We start from the raw sequence: 18,406 nt of genomic DNA, 5'->3' as shown, positions 1-18,406 counted from the left end.
CATGCGCCACTATCAGAAAGAAAACACAGAGACAATCAAAATTAGATGTCAAAGACTTGGACAATTAAGATCCTTGAATAGCAGCAACAAAAAGTAGTACCCCACTCAAATCAACTAAGCCATACATTATTTAACAAAAAAAGAAATCATAATAAATAAATTAAAAATAAATGTTATTCCACTTGTAGTAAAGTGGTCTTTCTCTTCCTTTATGAGGGAGATATTATAAGTTCAAAATTTGAAACATAGGGAAGAAATTAGAAATGTGATATGGGAGAAAAAGGTTAGCCTAAAAAGAATAAGAAAAAGATGACACAATAGGAAACTTTTTTTTTTTTTCTATGAAAGATAGGAACGTGATTGAAAAGTTACACGTGAACTTAATAGATCTTGAACCCAAAACCTCACCCTCCACCTAGCATTTGTAAGAAGAGAAGATGTCAATTGAGCTGGGGCTCAAAGCTTAGGAAATATTAAATAAGAATGAGAATGAATAAATGTACTAGATATTTGGTCACATTTGAGGTGACCAAATATTTTATATTAATCATATTGCAAAACATATATCCAGTTCATTGCATCAAAACTACATGGCAGAAAGTGTAACAAAATCCTAAACATGTCACGTTATTTTCTAACCCAAACAAGCAACATAAACTCATTATATGTAGTTCATCGATATACTTTATTCCCTATTGATCGAATCGTCATTATGTTTCTTAATTAACAACTACTTCAGTATATTCATAGCTAATAATATAGCCTTTCTCGACTAAAGAATCTCCATGAATACACCCCACAAATCAGCAATTGAGTTCCCATTCCACAAGGTTATAGACACTGGTTGACATTCTTATTTTTCCCCATCATCACATTCTGCCATATTAATGGCAGATAATAGAAAGGTAATGAAGAGTTTACGAACTCATGAGGGAAAAAATCCTAATTATAAGCTGAGCGAGATAGAAGAAAACTGAAACACACTAATCCAACTATAATAATAACGATAATAATAAACTTGTCATGGTGCAACCTAGTGATTGGAGGGTTAGTATGTGCTCTAGACCTAGACATTGTAGATTAAATCCCCACTAAATTCCAGGCATGGTCGGCTCAATGGATAGGCAATACATTTTAGTGGAATTTTTAATTCTAAATATTATAATTAAATGCGACTATTTATTTGACTTTCTATTTTATATAATTTTTTGTATTAAAATTGTTCTTGTTTTTTGAGACATAAAATTGCTAATTAAGTTTTTGTACTTATGTTTTATTTACATCTCTTTCACAAGTTGTTAAGAAAATTTCTTCTATTGACATGCTCATAACAATTTTTGTACACAGGTTGAAGCTGAAAGAAGATATGTTCCTAGTGCAAAACACAAAACAAATTTCTGGATTTGGTGGCTTATCAGGGGAACTAATTACAAACCCAAACCAAAATCTTCTTTTATAATAAATAAATATTGCCAAAAAAATTGCTTCTCTAATAATATAAAATCAGTGATCAAACACAAGTTACACAACTAACAAAATTAATTAATGTCTTAATATAATGATAAAAAGTAATTATCCAGAGTGGAATCCATAGGTTTTAAATTGTGTCTAAAAAATACAAAACTAATAATATATAGAACAATCAAACAAGAAAGATGATAAATGTACCCACTAGTTTTTCACTAGGTCTTTGCAATTGCATCGTGGCAGATTGGCAAGGAGAGAGAGAGTGCGTGAATAACAAAAACAACACAACACTTCACACTATCAAAAATCACAACATAAGGGAATGGTCTATTGAATCTATTCTGTTCGAGTAGTTCTAGTACCATATAAATTGTCACAACTTTTGCCACAACTATCTTTGTCAGATTGTAATTAACTGTTTGTCACTTTCACATTAACTCATCACTCACAATCTATCACGTGGACAGTTGTAGCACAAATTGTAACATTTTATGTGGTCTTAAATTTTTTTTTTTTTTTTTAATTCTATTCATGACCACAATCTCCTAGACTCCTAGTACTAGTAGCAGTAGTACTCTCACATGGAAAAAAAAATTTAAAAGGATTCTTATACTACAGCCTCCAATCCAACTTTTTATTGGAGTATTATTAATTTAATGTGCTATCTTTAAGCGTAAAAAGAAGTACAATTCTAATTTTGTTATTCTTTTTTTTTTTAAGTACAATTTTTAAACTACCCTCATTGATTTAAACTCTAGTAAAAGAATGATATTGACTTTTTAAATAAAATAAATGGTAAATTAGAAAATTTACTTAATTTAACTTTTTTTTTTTTTTTTTTGAGAACCATTTAATTTAACTCTTATTCTCAAAATCTCATCATGTACATATATTTAGGAATTTCTCTCATAATTGGAGTGATGGTGCTTGGTGCTTATATAGACTTTCTGCTTGCCATTATTCCCTATTTCGTGGGAGGTGTCATGTCATGGCTATAGTTACGTGCATATCTCTCAAAATTCTTGCCCATGTTTAGGGAAAGTGGATAAAACGCGGTGTGGATCTCGGCCTTATGTGTCCCTAGGATCGTGCCTTTCCAATTTGAGGATAGTCGCCCTTGTTTACCTCGTTCATAAATAACATCGGATTAACAAGTTGGGAAAAAAAAATTAATGCATAGAATTAATTAATTAAATGCAACTACTCATTAACACATGATAATCAATTTATACTTTGAAATAAATTCAAAAGTTTAATAATGTGGAAGGCTAAATTAAGATAATCTTTCAAGGAATGCACTACTTGGTAAAAGTTTAGACACACCGTAGTTAAAGTTCCTGCTTATATATAATTCGGACATGAGCTTATATAGGGTCTGTTTGGATACCGCATATTGCTGAAAACTGAAAACACTGTAGCAAAATAATTTTTAAATGTGTGAATAATGCCGTAGGACCCAATTTTAAAGTTAGATTTGCTTTTTTCTGTACTTGCGTTGCGGGTCCTATGAACAATGCACGGAACCAACCAAAAAATGCAAACGCGTTACTATCCCAACTTACGCATAATATATAATTCTATTGTGAACGTTATTGCGACAATGACTACATAACTCATTTTTATATAATTTCATAATTCTAATATAATCTACCAAGAGGTCTTATAATTTCACATGCATGAAATTTTTGTATTTGTATAGGTTTTAGTTGCAATTTGTATTCTGTTACATTTAGAGAATAGAAACTTATTGAGGGCTTGAATTAAAATGATTAAAAAATTAATAAATTTAGGGTTTAAATTGAAACCACTTCAAATTATTGGAGAATTATGTGATTTATCTAAGTCTTTAAGTAGGTTAATCATTTGACATAATGAGAGTAGCAAAATAGCCAAATGCCAATTGGTACAACCAGAGCGGGGATGGCTCAAGGCCTAGGGGCCTTTGGCCCCCTATGCCCCAGTCTTATAAAATTGCCTCTAAGGCCTCCGAAATGTAAAACAATATCAGGGATTATAGGATGACATTTTTTTTTTTTTTTTTAAGAAAGAAAGAGTGAGTTTTGCATTCTTTCCCCTCCAAGAATGCTTTGAAAATATTGGCTCAATAAAAATCCATATCAGTTAAAACCCCAAAATTGTTTTATAAAAGAAAATTGCTATGAGCGTGTTGATTAAATGGATGAGATAAGAAATGTTAATAGAACCTAAATACAAAAACTTAATTGGTTATTTTGTATCTCTAAAACCAAGAAAATCATTATTTTTTAAAAACATATATAATATAGAGTTCAATAAAAAATTATTTTATTGATATTTAAATAGTAAATAAATCCTCTTCAAATTATATAGTATATGAATATGAATATATGATAGCACTTTGTTAGGTAGGTGGGTAAGCTACCGTGATAGGTTTGATAAGTGGTTTGTAGGCTTGGGACACGTTCTCAGCAAAATTGTGTATAAGGCCTTCATACAAGTCAATGAGGGAGAGATGGGAAAGGTGAGAAAGAAAGACATAATAAATATATACACACAATATTTAACCCCTTCAAACACGTTTCTAACAAGACTTCATTCTGTGTGTATGATGCTGATGCTGATGCTGATGCTGATGTTGAGCATATACAAGTCAAATCTTGATTTTGTCCACCATTCTTGTTCTTACGGCACAAAATTGTAGTTTCAAGAAGCAGCAAAGCAGAATTATAGGGATAAACCCGGACAGCCCATGAATGAGATTTGAGGAAAATTGTTTGCATGGGATTAAGTTCCATATGTTCCATTCACAAATGCACAGCAAGTATACAAATCTTAACAAATTACAAATTAGTTACAAAGGAAATTTATCCATAACTAAAAGTTAGCTCTATAGTAACATCTAACCTAGAAGTTCCTAACAATGATCAATACGCTAAAGATCAAAGTGAATCTGGAAAAAGAAAACAAAAAATTAATAAAGAGTTTATCTACTCCGTGCTAGAAGATGGCGGAACCCATATCAGAAACAAAAACAGGGGTACCCACAAGATGTATCTCCAGCTTCTTCACAGCTACTAACAGCCAATATGGCGAAAATTTCAAAGGAAATGTAGCCATTTTCTTTTTCTTATTTTCCTTTCTTTTCTTAATGTTACCTCTTTGGTTAAAGAATGACCAGGTTGACTGCAAAGAAGGTGCAACCTGGCAGCAGGAACTGAGAATTTACAAAGTCAAAAAAAAAAAAAAACCTTCCATATGGAGTTTGGTCTCAAATTCTCATGAGACCAAATAATGAATCATCTAGGATGATTGTGAATCTCTTCATTAAGCAGCTGAGTCACTAAGCCTAGATCCGCTGTTGGCCTATTGTCACATAAAATGCTATACAGTGAGTTCAATTCTTCTGGGTTTGCCTTCTTGAATAGGCCCCTCAGTATTCTATCAACTCCAACGGGCAAAAGCGGATTTCCGGGGCCCCCTGGATCATTTCTTTCCTCACTGTCTTTGTATTGAGAAGTTTGTGGAATCTGCACTTGAGGTCGGGAGTAGGGCCGTGAGTCCCAGTACTCAGTACAAACTCGATTCCTATCCATTGCCTCTATGGCCTGTATAAAAATAGCAACAATAAGGTTAACTTCTCTCTCTCTTTTTTTTCGAAATCTCATATAATCATTTGTCTCAAACTGTGAAAACTGTCAAAAGCATGAGGAAAAAAATAGTATATATAGTACAAAGTAGTATAAAAATTTAGATAGTGAATGGTAAAATTTAAATTTTGACCAAATTGCACGAGGCTGGGGATTGCCACATTATAGGGTAAATCTTTCATTTTCACCCTGAACAATTTAAAAAACAGAGTAATGGTGGGACACTCAGAGAAAGTCTAAAAAATCAATCTGATGTTGTCCGCACCAATTTTCAAAGAAACAAAAAGTAACAATTAGTAGGGAGATGAACAAACAAACCACTTTATTTTCATTGAGATTAGCTTCACAAGAAGGATTAATGTCTTTCATCCCTCAAAGAATTTTGTAAACAGAAACAACCAGAAGTAGACATTCAGAGCAACTCTTGAAAGTAAATAATAAAAGCTGATGTTTTGCAATATATTTTTTGGGTAAAAAAAAGGTGAACAAATCCTAGGAATAAGAACAAACCACTGCAATTTCATTGACAAAGGACTTTCAATTGGTGCAGATGACGACATGCCAAATCATGTTAAGAGAGGGTTATACCATTTCCATACCACCTCAAACTTTAATTTTAGGTCTGAACTGACAAAATGAAAACTTATGCAATTAAAAGATGACACGTAGTATTCAGATAAATTATCAGACGGGGAGGTGGGGAGGAGAGAGAGGGAGTTTTCAAAGAGCATAGTTTTACATGACTTATGCATAATAAAAGCAAAAGCAACCACTCATTTTAGACCTAGGTATATATAAATTGGTACTTTGGTAGTGTGTCTCCTCAAAGCTTGTCTATATTTTGTGTTTTCCAAGCTTACTCATCATCTATATATACACACATGTATGCAAAAGATCCCAGAGCCCAAAAGCAAGAAACTAGAAATACATTTGAGTGGGAACATAGAGAAAGTACATTATAAGCATTTTATCAAGAAAATCACCCATGTCACATTGCAAACAGGCACTGTACTATAGTGGAAGTCAAGAAATCAGTCAACTGGTATATTACCTGCACGATTGCAGGTGAAGAGAACCCGAACATTTCAAAGCCATCAAGACTGCCAGGAGGCTGTAAAGGAGGAAGGTTTGCTTTTCCCAGTTTATGTTGCCTTGTGATCTCTTGATTCACTCTATCTCTCACCATTTCCCAGCATCTAGCAGCGGAGACATGAATGAACACCTCACTTGGGCATTGCTCCAAAGAAACCTAAAAAATTGGAGTATGGGTTAAGTATCAGCATTTTTTCTGATCAAAATTGCAATTTTCAAATATATTCTCCTTTTTTCCCACTATTTTGTGATAAATAATTTCCAAATTTACCCAAATGTTAAATCCAATTATTCTTTTTTATATATATAAGTAAGAAAAATCTGTATATAAAAACCTACTTTATGCAAAGGTGCATAAAATAATCAGAAAATACAAATAGAGAGAGGAAAAGAAAAAAACAAAAAAGAAAACTTAACTACAAGAATGAAGAGAACAATTAAATCCAATTATTCTAGGGGGTTGCTATTACATAGGACTTCTGACCTATGAAGCACAAACATAGATATGGGCATGGGTACAGGTACAGGAATGACATAGCGACAAGGCAATTTTAAAAAATTTAAGACACAGGTAAAGTAGGAATACGCATATTAATTAATTTTAAAATTTTTTAATATTGTTTGGCATTTATTTTTTTTCATATAATGTTAAACATATAGTAATAAAGGATATTAAAGTGACTTCGTTACTAAGATATGGTGTTTAGAAATTAGAATACAAACCAAATAATAAGATCTAAAATAGTAAATAAAAGATAACTAAATAAGTGTTTAAGATTAAAACTAAAAAGAAATAATAGATAAGTGTCCCAGCTGTGTCCTGAAATTTTTCAAAAAAAAAAAAAGGACACGGCTAGGACACAAGTGAAAAAGTGTCTTAGGCATGTCCCGTGTCCGATACAATACGACACCTCAAATGAAGTGTCCGTGCTTTCTAGCTTTTGACAAAAACAACTTCCCCTAAGGCTCCATTCTGAAGCTCTAAATATTTTGAAAAAAAATCTTATAAATATCAGCATCTTATACAAGTGGAATAATGGCTTCTAAGTGTAAGTCTCCATGCTAATTTATAACCGTCAGATTGCTCAAAATATCAGTACAATACTACAGTTCACCAAGGATGTTCATGCCCTTTCCCGTGCTACTCTTTTGCCTACCAGAAAGAGCTCAGTTTCATTTATTCCCACAAACTCCAAATGTTTTTCATAGAAACCTCAGTTCTCTAATCCTACAATTTCATAAAAGAAGTCCTATATTAAAGCAGAACAGTTCACTAACAAACTCTACATCTATTTGGGAAGCACTTGAGGATTTTTTTATTATTTGAAAAACAGGCATTGAAAATTCAAGGTAATACTAAGTGTTGACATACTAAAGTCTGATCTAGCACTAGAGTGAAAGGGTAGTCATTAACTGATTATTACATCTAACATTAAGGAGTCCTTGACCATGCTTCTGACAGTAATCAGGACAAAATCAAGCTTAACAAATAACAACCATATCATCTTCTTTTCTTGTATAAACTATCACATCTTGTGAAATCTTAGCAAGGAAAAAACTCTGTAGCATCTCAAAGCCTTTTGATGTTCAATAGACTTTTGGAAACTCAATAATATAAAGATTAACAAGCTACAAGCAAATAAAATATTGAGAGAGCCTTTTCTGAATAAATATGATGCAAGATCAAGTCTAAACCAGCAAGAATATATAATAGCAATTCCAGGCAAGTACATACCATGAACAGAGGTCCATCGCGTCCTGCATCAAGAATTTCTGAGACATAGTAACACATATTTGTCGGATCTAATACATTTATGTACCTAACCCGGCTCCTAAATCCTGCATCAAGCAGAATAAATATGCATAAGCTCATGCTCCCTTTTTGTATATTAAGTCATACATCAGCTAGTTTCTTTTTATCTCAGTGGACAAAATGCATTAAACATACCTTTGGGAAAAATGGCCTGGCTGTTGCACCACGACTTTCCAGAAAGCACAAATCCAAATTCCAGAGGTTCTACATTGCAGTTTATCCTCCGCACTACCTTGGCAATGCGAGGACCCTTTTGGCGGAAATATCTGTCCAAATTGTTTGAGGTGCAAGATGGGTTTCCAGTAATAGTTCTTACATTATCTACTAAATTTGAGGTTGCATTTATTCCCACCTTTTCACTTATATTATCTACTGAATTTGAGGTTGCATTTATTTCCATCTTTTCATGCGTATCCTTATTGTTAGGCGATCCTCCACCAGATGGTTGTGGATTCTGTGGGTAACTCCCAGAATTTACCATATCATGTTCACTGGTCTCTCTAGTAGTAGAGGAATCTTGAGATTGTCCTCCTACTTCTACACTAGTAGAAGCTACAAGGTACGACATGTTTGATGGATTTGACCCTAGAAGAGGTCCAAAACTTCCATTATCTCCATCTTTCATGTGCATAGAATGAGATGAACAATTATTTCTTTCTGCATCAATTAATGAACTGACATCCTTTTCACCAATCACTGCAGCATCGGTATTAGGGGTAGCCAGGATTGAATCTTTATTAGAATTACACAGGCTTGGTTTATCATCTGAACCTGCCAGCCTCTCAGAAAGTCCTAAATTCTTCTCTGAAGAAGTTTCCTGTTCTTTTTTTGAAACAAGCTTCTTGGGTTCATCACATTCATCATCACTTAGAAGAATAACATTATCATGTTTCAAGACTGAGGGTTTCTTCACTCGAGATTCCTCTGCAGCTGAAGTTGCAGCATATGATGTGTCTTCTTGAGACAACTGGCAAACAGGATTTTTTAATTTGGGAGCCAAAAGGCCCAAAACAACAAATTGTTCTTTCTTGAATTGAGAGTTACGGTTCACTGTCTCAATCTTATGTGAAGAACTGGGAAATTTCAATGATACCTTTCTGTCCTTCAAACGTGATTCAACTTCTGCACTCTTTTTAAGTTGAGAAATTTCATCCATGATCCCAGTTGAGTTCTTCAGGTCTTTACCAACTGGCAGCATATTCTCCCGGGACACATAAGAACTCAGGGCAAGTCCAAGATCAAGTCTTGCCCATCTGTATATAGCACTTAATTTTCCTTCCAATGCCTCAACAAGGATATTTAATTCATCGATGCCATAGCGAAAAAGAAAATATTTATTACCCCAAGCACATTCACAGAACTGCTTTGCATGATTTAAACATGCATATTTATCTGGGGAACAACGACAAACTGCTGCAGACAGGTGCAAATCAAAAAGGCATACACTGCATTCTCTCTCACAGGTGGCATCAAAATTGCTCTCCATCTTTATTGTCTTTGAAGAACTGCAAAGAAATTCTCTCCTCACTCGTTCCATCTCAACACGTGCCTAGGAAAGCGAAATTATAAAGTCAAACAGGAAAGTTGAACACAAGTGTTGCTCATATCTGCTGGTGAACTGTATATTTTATTGCTGACATTATGATGAGATGTTTGCAAACTTTTTATTGAAATTTAGACTTAGTATTCATACTCTATTAAAAATCTAAAGATTATTTTTTAATGACACGGAAAAAAATGGTAATTAATGATCCAAAAGATTACAAACAATTAATAACAAATTCTGTAAAACTACAACCTTGAATTTCTCCCTACAGCATTTAGATTCCCATACTAGGATCCAGCATTAAATTTACCAAATAACATGTAGCCATTGATTTCCACACAGAACCAATAAAGTCTCTGTTTTCATCCAAAAATAATCAACTAATTTTCTTTCTTTTTATTCTTATCAGGTGGACCAACCATTTCAGTTCCACATAATGGAATTATCCCTCCATCCAAATCCATGTTCTGAAATGAACAATGAAATCAAATTGCAGGCTCAAACCATAATATAGGCCCTCCAAAATAATAAATCCAAAACCAGTTTCAAAAATGATATGCCATGATTCTATCATTCTCCTGGTACTAAGATTTTTACTTGTGCCATTAAATTTTTTATTGATAAGTTACAAACGCACCCAATGGGTTTTGAACCAATGACCCTCACTCTCCACCCATTCTTGTCAGATGAGAATGCCCATTTGAACCGCTCAATGGGATTATCCCTATAGGGGTTTTTTTTTTTTTTTTTTGCCATTAAGCCCTTAAAAATATCTTAATTTTTCTATTTCAACCACTGTCCAATTAAGTCAAACAAAATTTTGGATTCCTGATCAACTCAGGATATAAATTTTTTAGAAGTCTTTTCCAATATGTAACCATCCCAAATCCCCCAAAAAATAAATAAAATAAAGAAGGAACAATTACTAAGAGAGGTTGAGTTTTACCTTGAGTGCTTTAGATAAGATCCCATCCTTTCCACAGACATCTCTCCATCTCAAGTTATCCAAGGTATTTTTCTTGAGTAGATTTAGTTCCCAATGAGCTCTCACTGCTTCCCTTGCAGCCCCAAGTAACAATTTATCATGCGAAATGGAAGTCTTTCGTCCCTGCTCACGGTATAGCTCTACAGCAACCTGCCCGTGGGGCAGCCAATCAACCGGAGCTACATTAACTGCCTCTGCACAATTGAAGCCGCAGTTGAACCCTGAATGATATGCTCTAGGGAAGGTCAGAACAAACTCCCCAGGATTCTGTACACACCTATAGACAGGGACCCCCTCAGATTTCAGTATGGATGGGGAAAGCTGTGTGACCTGCATGAGAAAATCATATGTTCAGTGCATAGAGAATGAAATATAGGTCAATAAACACTATGGTCGAAAAATCTAAATTTCCTTCCCCTCCCTCCTCAAGTAAGTAACAAGAAAAGGAGGCATGGTTTTCCAAGAAAATATTTCATTATTCTGGTCAAAGAATCAAAATAGCCTTACTATCAAACTCATACTACATTAGTCAATCTACAAATCTACGTAAAAATATGAAAAAATTCTAAAATTATTTCTCTGCCCCTTTTCATGGCTACCTAACAAATGCTGCATGTTTCACCCATCTCTTTCTCAACAAACAGTCACTAACTTTATTAAAACAAAAAGAATTGTGTGCCATTCACAAACTTACAGATGTGGGATCCCCACAAAGAACATAGAAAGGGAAAATGGTCGCGACCTAATAAAAATATATTTTAAGACTTTAGGATAATTGTATATAATTTCCAAATATATTAATCCAGATTCATTCCTAAAGATGAAAATAAAATATGCCTGAACAGAAAAGAACACAATCTTAGTAAAGTTTATTGATAAACCTCATGTCCCATGAATAACATTCCATTAAATTTGGTGAACGGACATGTAACCAAACATCCAATAGCTAGTGGGAGCAGCACACAAGTAGTGATTTGGCACTGACCCTTTACAATTAAATATATGCAAAATGTATCAGTTATGGAAGTAGCAATGGAATCTTAGGAGAGGAAGCTTGCCTCGACAGCCCAACCAAACCCACCCTACCCCCTCCTCCAAATGGAGAGAAATTTTAGAACATCTATTTTTTTATTATAAAATAAAAGAACCCTACAATTAGAGGCTGATCATGCTGGCACAGACAAGAAATCACAGTAATTAACTTATTTCTATGTTGATACAACTTCAATTTGAAAAGACGACAGGAGATGAAACCTTCATTAAATTATTAAAAAAGATAAGAAACTTTAAGAACAAATGACAACAAGACTTTAATAATTTAAACAAACATTACCCAACATTTCCAAAAAAAAATAGAGCATTTCAGTCTGTATAATTAGTTTTTATTAACTAAAAATAATAATTTGAGAGGAAAAGGTAAGATGAATTATTGTTCTCAATGGTCCTTCATTGTTAGTAAGAGACCCTTAGGCTCATTATCTAGGAACATGTTCAGAATACCATAAAGGCAGGAACATAGGAGTTTGTTGCTAGGCATTTGAACCTTCTCAAACAATCCTTTTTCAAGAACCAAAAAGAACAGTACCAGATAACAGATGACAGGATGAACATATTTCCTTAGAGACATATATTCAAAAAGGTAGATAAAAACAAATGAAATATTCATAAGGAATTACAAGCAAATAAGTCCAAATAACAGATCCCAAGAAGAACACATTGCCTTGAGATGTAATATATACAGACAAGCTGACAAAACAAATGAAAAAAAAAAAAAAAGGAAATTACAAGCACGTGTCCAAACAACAACTGAACAAGGAACCCCAAGCCTGATTCCAAACATGAAACAACCATATAACACAATGCAGTAACTTTTACTCACAAGCTTATGAAGCAAGTCTGGTTGTTCGTCAAAAAGGTCAGGCAAATGCTTTCTCATAGCCTCCTCCAATTGACAGGCATCCCTACCAGGGACACCATACCAAATTTTCGGGGCACCCCAGTGCATGTAATTCAACGAGTACAAGTGGTGATCTTCGACATGCTGTTTTTAGAAGTATAAAACAAAAAAGAAAGATTTAGTATCATTGACATCTAAAATGAAGACATGAGCTAAGCTGCATAGAAACAATTGTCATCTTTTGGTTCCACTTCAAAATATATGCAAGAGTTAAGATGTAAATTTTAATTTTATGGTGCTAATTTTAAAAGTTGAAGTGAAAGAGTCATAATTCTCAACCCAAAAAAAAAGTGAAACAGTCATGACCCCAAAACGTAGTAGTTTGAATACTCGCTTACTCTGGTAATTACCTAACAAAATAAATATATGCCTTGAGATAGATTTAAGTTTATAACATGAAGTATGAACACACAAAATCTGCAAAGTATATAAGGCGGATTCAAGGTTGAATTATCTTCCACCAATTATTGAAAATAAAAAATAAAATACAAAGAAAGATAAAGATTAAATAGGAAACAGAGAGTCCCAAGCTAAAGCAAAAAGTCTAAGAGGGAAAAAACAGAAGGTAAAACTAATATCCTAAATACTCTATTCCTCATTTTCCTTATTCTTGGATAAGTTACATAGCTCTGTACTATTTCTTTTCCAAAATCCTCTCATGTTTCAATCATTTTACAATTTAGTTTGGGTGTTCAAAATGTAATTCTTCACATCTTTGCCGGATTTATAGAACCATGCAAATCCATTCATGCCATCCATATGCACGAGAACAAGCATCTGGCATATACAAACACATTCTTACACAAACATAAAGGTTATACACAAGTGATGGCATTCAATTTTCAGAGATTATATGCTGATGCAGCAGGAAATTAGATATTTACTTACCCAACAAAAGGAGGAAAAGCACATCCCTACATATAACCATGGCACCAGAACACCAGATATATCACTGCTTTCATAAGATAGTACAGATCCAGGAAGCCTAGGAAAGTTATTTAAGTTCCAGCCCGATTTTATATACATTTCATCTGAAGCAAAACCAACTTGACTGGACATTTTGGGAAACCCACTGCCAAATAGCCCGGTTTCCAAATCAGCCCCATACAGCACCTAGAAGAATCATAACATTGCAGTTAAGGCTACGTATGCACAGGGTGACACATACCACATGCACAGACAATTGAAGAGAGAGAGAGGTGAAATATGGTGAAGAAATATATGGAATAATGAAATGCTAACATCAGATCATAAACTAAAATCATACCTCAATTTCTTCAGTAGGTTTCTCAACCATTCGCCAATATTCACCCTCAATATTCTCAATGGATGGCTCCCACTGCTGTTCAAGCATAGCAATATTAGCCCCCATATCAGTAACAGTTTCAGTCTTGCTAAAGTATTGGGCCTTGAAGTCCTCTGCATATTTCCTAAAAGCTTCCAGAGTAAACTCTGGACCAGGTTCAAACCCAAACGTTTCAGCCTCTAAAATTCCAGCATCACAAGGTTCTCCACTACCAGTCACACAATCTACCGCCATCCGTGAGCATCTTCTCCTTTTCCTCTTCATATTATTATGACCCTTGAACACCTTTTTCATTGACACTCGATTTTGAAGTTTGTCAACCCTCTGGACACGTGTAGCAAATTTAGCACCCTCCCATATATATTTCTCCCTAAGAGGACAGGGAGGTTTCCAGGAAGAGGGAGGTACAATGCGACAGATTCCATATGGTTCAGCTCTAAGACGTATGCTTGCTATATAGTTCAAAGTATCTTCGAACTCCTGAAAAAAGGCCATTTATTAATTCAAAAATCTTATTTCTCCAAAATAAATAACTTCAAAATTGACAAGTAATAGTAACAATGATAGAAAATAAATTTTGAAATTCTGACAACTCAAATTCTACTGCTAAAGTTAAAGACCTTTTCAGTTGGGTAGAAGATGGGAGCATTCTCAAGGTCTGGCCTGGAAGCATCTTCTGGATGCCATCTTGCAGCAACCTGTTACAAGACCACAACTATCAATGAAAAGATATCAAAACATTAAAATTTTAGGTCAGGAACACATCAGATTCAGCTCCTCTGTCACCATTGCAATCATCCGCCTGTCAACAATCACAAGTGGCCAACTCAAGGCATGATGCAGTCTTTTTGTCATGTTAATACAAAACCAGGAGCACTTCCAGAAATCACTTCCTAGGCACTGTAGTGCACTATCACTGCTATGTGTTTCTAATTGGTACAACATGTTTTTTTCGTTTTATTTTTTCCCCCTCTTCATTAGGTTGTAATGCCATTAATGTCCAATACATAAAAATAGTATATGTGTATGGAGGAAACATGCAATTGGGCCACGTAAGGGAAAAGGCCAATGACATCTAAAGCATACAATTTTAGAAGACAACCTTTTGGCAGTTACTACACTCTGGACATCCTCGGATAACCCCCTTGGGAAGGCGAGGCCTTGAGGAAAAATTCTGCAACAACAAATGGCACTTAAGTCATTATTTACAAGCATAGCTCTCTCAAGAGAAAACGAAATGATCAATAAGATCAAGTAATCAGAGGGCCACTAAAAACACATAATTATCTATTACAACAAAAGAAAGAACTAACTTGATCAAGCCGCTCAGCATCAGACTCATCCCCTGAACTGTTCTCATATCGTCCATAGTTTATCAAAGGTTTACGCCGGAGGCACCTTTTAGTCTTTGCAGTATCACTGTTGTCAACCTCAGTTTCCATCTTAACAGGCTTTGACTCAGAATCATTTGTTAAAGCCGAGCTACTAATTGTGTTTCCCTTGTTAGGTTCCTCACTATCTTGTACCTTCTTCAAGGTAAAAGAAGTAAATGACTCAAAACCTGGTGGAACTGATGGAAAGTCATCATTCTCATCTTTAATGCAAGCTCTCATAAACTCTGTTCCCATCAGGACCAGGAAACAAAGACAATAGATATTATCGTTTCCAACTTGTTCACTTTATGCAGAAAGGAATCGATCTATTTCACAGGTCCAATATGACAATTGTCTATCTTCAGTTTATCATCCTCATCAAATGACTAAAGTTATTCTGCAAAGCAAAAAAAAATATATTGAATAAATTGATATTAATTAACACATTTACATGCAAAGAGAAAACAAAAGGCACATAGAGTACAAAGCCATCAGATCAGAAAGTTCAAATCCATAAAGCTACTCCAGCTTCATTATCTACAATCAGCATGATGTATTAGAATACATATTGCTAGCACAGCATCTCTATGATACCCAAAACACAGGCATTCGTATGCGAGTGTGTGCAAGAGAGGGAGAGAGAGACAGAGACAGAGACAACCCATGTCATAAAAGATTCACAAACTTCATGTTTTGGGGCTAATCAACACTGTTGCAATTATATCACAAGGAAAAACAATTTCATTTCCCTATACACCATCAAATGGCAATACAAATTATACTACCTGCACTATCATCAACCCATAAACATTTCTTAAATGAGAAACCTAAACACCAAAAAAAAAAAAATTCCATCAGACCAAACACCTGAACAGTTTTGATGGCTTTTCAATTCTCACTTTCTTTTCTTTCTTTTTTTCTTTTTTTCTCTTTTTTTTTTTTGTAATTTATTAAGATCTAAAACATTTTTTGAATGGGTTTAGCTGTTGAATCCAACATTCATCACCCACATTGTGAATCTGTGTGTGTTTATAATTTTAATAACACAATTAAGTAATTAATATTCAAGGATCATAAAATCCTGGAAAAATTTTGTCATTACAAATCATACATGCATCAGATTTATAAGTTGATGACAACAAAACTGAATTAACCAACGATCAAAGAAAAATCCCTGAGAAAAATTAATATAATCGTTGAATTCATTGCAATCAGACAGAAACCCAGAAAAGGACAAGATTACCCCCCAAAAAATTACTATAAATTAAATAAAACCAAAAATACATTAATATTAAGCAAAATTTGTGCTTACATGTTGCTGATCCAAGAGTCTGGAATTCCCATTGAACTACAAGCAGCTCAAACTACAAAAATTTGATTTCAAAAAAAACCAAATTACTACCAGAAAAAAAAAATGAAAATAATAAAAACAATTTTGAAAACCCTAATTTCAAATTAAAATTTGAAAACAAGTGAATCTGATTCTGCAGATCTAAACCCTAACCCTAACACAGATGACTGGAAAAAAAATCCATCAAAACCCAAAAATCAAATTCAAAATTTAAAAATTCAAAAAAAAAAAATTTAAATCAAAGAATTCATTCCTAAAAGGTACACACAAATCGTGAATTGACAAACCAAACCCACCTCTCTCTCTCTCTCTCTATCTATCTCTCAAAATCAAAAGAGTTTCACATAGAAACCCTAGAATTTTTCAACACACAGGAAGATTATATAACCAATCCACAACAAAGAAGAGTGGATAAGGGCAAATCTGGAAACAAAAAAAAATAATATTTTCAACAATTCAAAGATTTTTTTTCTTATAGTAAAACCCTAACAAAAAAGGAAACACATGATAAAACATGTAACAGATTTTGGGGTTTGGTTCTAATAATTTTCCTTCTTCTTTTTTTTTTGGGTACAAAAATCTAGAGCTTTACCTTTCTCTTTTATTTGTTTTTATTTGTTTTTTTTTTTAATAAAAGGCTCTGCCTATTGCCTAATGTACTAATTTAAATAAACTAAACCTAATAACTTAAAATAAAAAATTTTCTGTTTTTTTTTTTTTTTTTGTTTGCTTTGAAAAAGTACCTGGTTTCTGAAACTAGCTCAAACCATAGGTTAAAAAGAATATATTATATGGTTTGAGAGGACTATTGGGTAAGGGTAAAATGGGGAATGTGAGAATTTAGGGAGGTGATTAATTGGCCAAAAGCATGTAATAATTAAAGTTAAATTTAAATATTAGTTTAAATTAGGTTTTCTTTTTTAAATAAAGAAATAAAATTTTGGAGGATGTGAGAAATTGGGGAGAAATTGACGATAAATTGGAGACGTACCTGAAGAGTGTTGAAGAGGTTTTTGGTTGGTTTCGGAGTTTGCGCGTAGATATGAAATTGGGAGAAGACTGGTTGAGTCTTGAAGAGGTTTTTGGTTGGTTTTGGTTTGTTTGTATTTGTATAGAGTTTTGTAGCGAATATGGGGCTATAATGGTCACAGGACTGTTTCGTTTAGTGTAAGTAAACACCAAAGAGCTTTTTACATGAGAAGTGTCCTTTCTGACACATGGTACTTGTGGTACTATTCTGAGATGTATCTTAAGTTGCACATTCGATTCTCAACCCAACAAAAATCAAAAATATTTGCATGTTTAAATTGAGACTATTTTAAGCATGCAATGTAAGACATGTTAGTGATTTATTTGTTTAGATGATATTCCTTCGTACCTTTGTTTTGTTCTTTTAGCCGATTATGCCCTAATAATCTATTTTAAGAAACTTTTTAAGAAATATTGAAAAAACTGTAAAAAAGGTTAGCCAATTTTTTAAATTTTTCATAAAAATATTCCTAAAATGGTTTACTAACATATTACTCATAGGTTGCAGTTAATTCAATTGATAAAAATATCTTGTTGACATTGTCATTGATTAAGACATCTAGGGTTTGAACTTTGCTTACACTATAAAACTAGTCGGTGTCTTAGCATGACAATAAAGAGCAATTAATCATAAAACAGACATTATAACTTATAAGTTGAAAATCTATCAATCTAACTAACCGCCTTAATAAATTTAGGCAAAAGTTTAGTTCCCAATCTATTTAGAACTATCTGCATTCAACCTATTATACGGCGATTCAATAAATCATCAATATCTAATTTTAGTCACATGAGACATGTAACTTGTTTAAATAATATGATATAATATATAAATATTCTTAAATTTCGTTACATAGCTAG

The 18,406-nt window shown here is 33.6% G+C and overlaps 1 protein-coding gene across 3 annotated transcripts; it reads right to left on the bottom strand.

Annotated features, from left to right (window-relative positions):
* Positions 1–4,200: 4,200 nt before the first annotated feature.
* LOC115981468 (putative lysine-specific demethylase JMJ16) lies at positions 4,201–17,605 on the bottom strand. 3 transcript variants are annotated; one of them, XM_031103631.1, is made up of 13 exons: positions 17,508–17,605; positions 16,478–16,529; positions 15,106–15,562; positions 14,895–14,966; positions 14,413–14,490; positions 13,754–14,272; positions 13,375–13,599; positions 12,409–12,570; positions 10,491–10,859; positions 8,134–9,547; positions 7,921–8,024; positions 6,145–6,342; positions 4,201–5,051 (listed from the first exon to the last, which is right to left on the bottom strand). In XM_031103631.1, exons 3-13 carry the CDS (start codon positions 15,418–15,420, stop codon positions 4,743–4,745), a joined length of 3,765 nt encoding a protein of 1,254 aa, XP_030959491.1. In that variant the 5' UTR covers positions 15,421–15,562; positions 16,478–16,529; positions 17,508–17,605; the 3' UTR covers positions 4,201–4,742. The 3 variants fall into 3 exon arrangements, with proteins under 3 accessions (XP_030959491.1, XP_030959492.1, XP_030959493.1); XM_031103632.1 differs by lacking the exon at positions 17,508–17,605 and adding an exon at positions 16,813–17,097; XM_031103633.1 differs by lacking the exon at positions 16,478–16,529 and having other exon boundaries at positions 17,508–17,596.
* Positions 17,606–18,406: the final 801 nt, after the last annotated feature.

Source organism: Quercus lobata, chromosome 3, assembly GCF_001633185.2.
Source record: "Quercus lobata isolate SW786 chromosome 3, ValleyOak3.0 Primary Assembly, whole genome shotgun sequence".
Classification (NCBI taxonomy): domain Eukaryota; kingdom Viridiplantae; phylum Streptophyta; class Magnoliopsida; order Fagales; family Fagaceae; genus Quercus; species Quercus lobata.
This window is presented reverse-complemented; position numbering and strand designations above follow the sequence as displayed.

Excerpts from the sequence above, each read along its gene's own strand:
- LOC115981468 (XM_031103631.1), bottom strand. The coding sequence starts at position 15,420 with ATGGGAACAGAGTTTATGAGAGCTTGCATTAAAGATGAGAATGATGAC. Across the intron at positions 10,860-12,408 it reads CAGACTTGCTTCATAAGCTT|GTCACACAGCTTTCCCCATC; the intron begins GTGAGTAAAAGT and ends TTTCTCATGCAG. Across the intron at positions 5,052-6,144 it reads CTTCACCTGCAATCGTGCAG|GCCATAGAGGCAATGGATAG; the intron begins GTAATATACCAG and ends ATTTTTATACAG.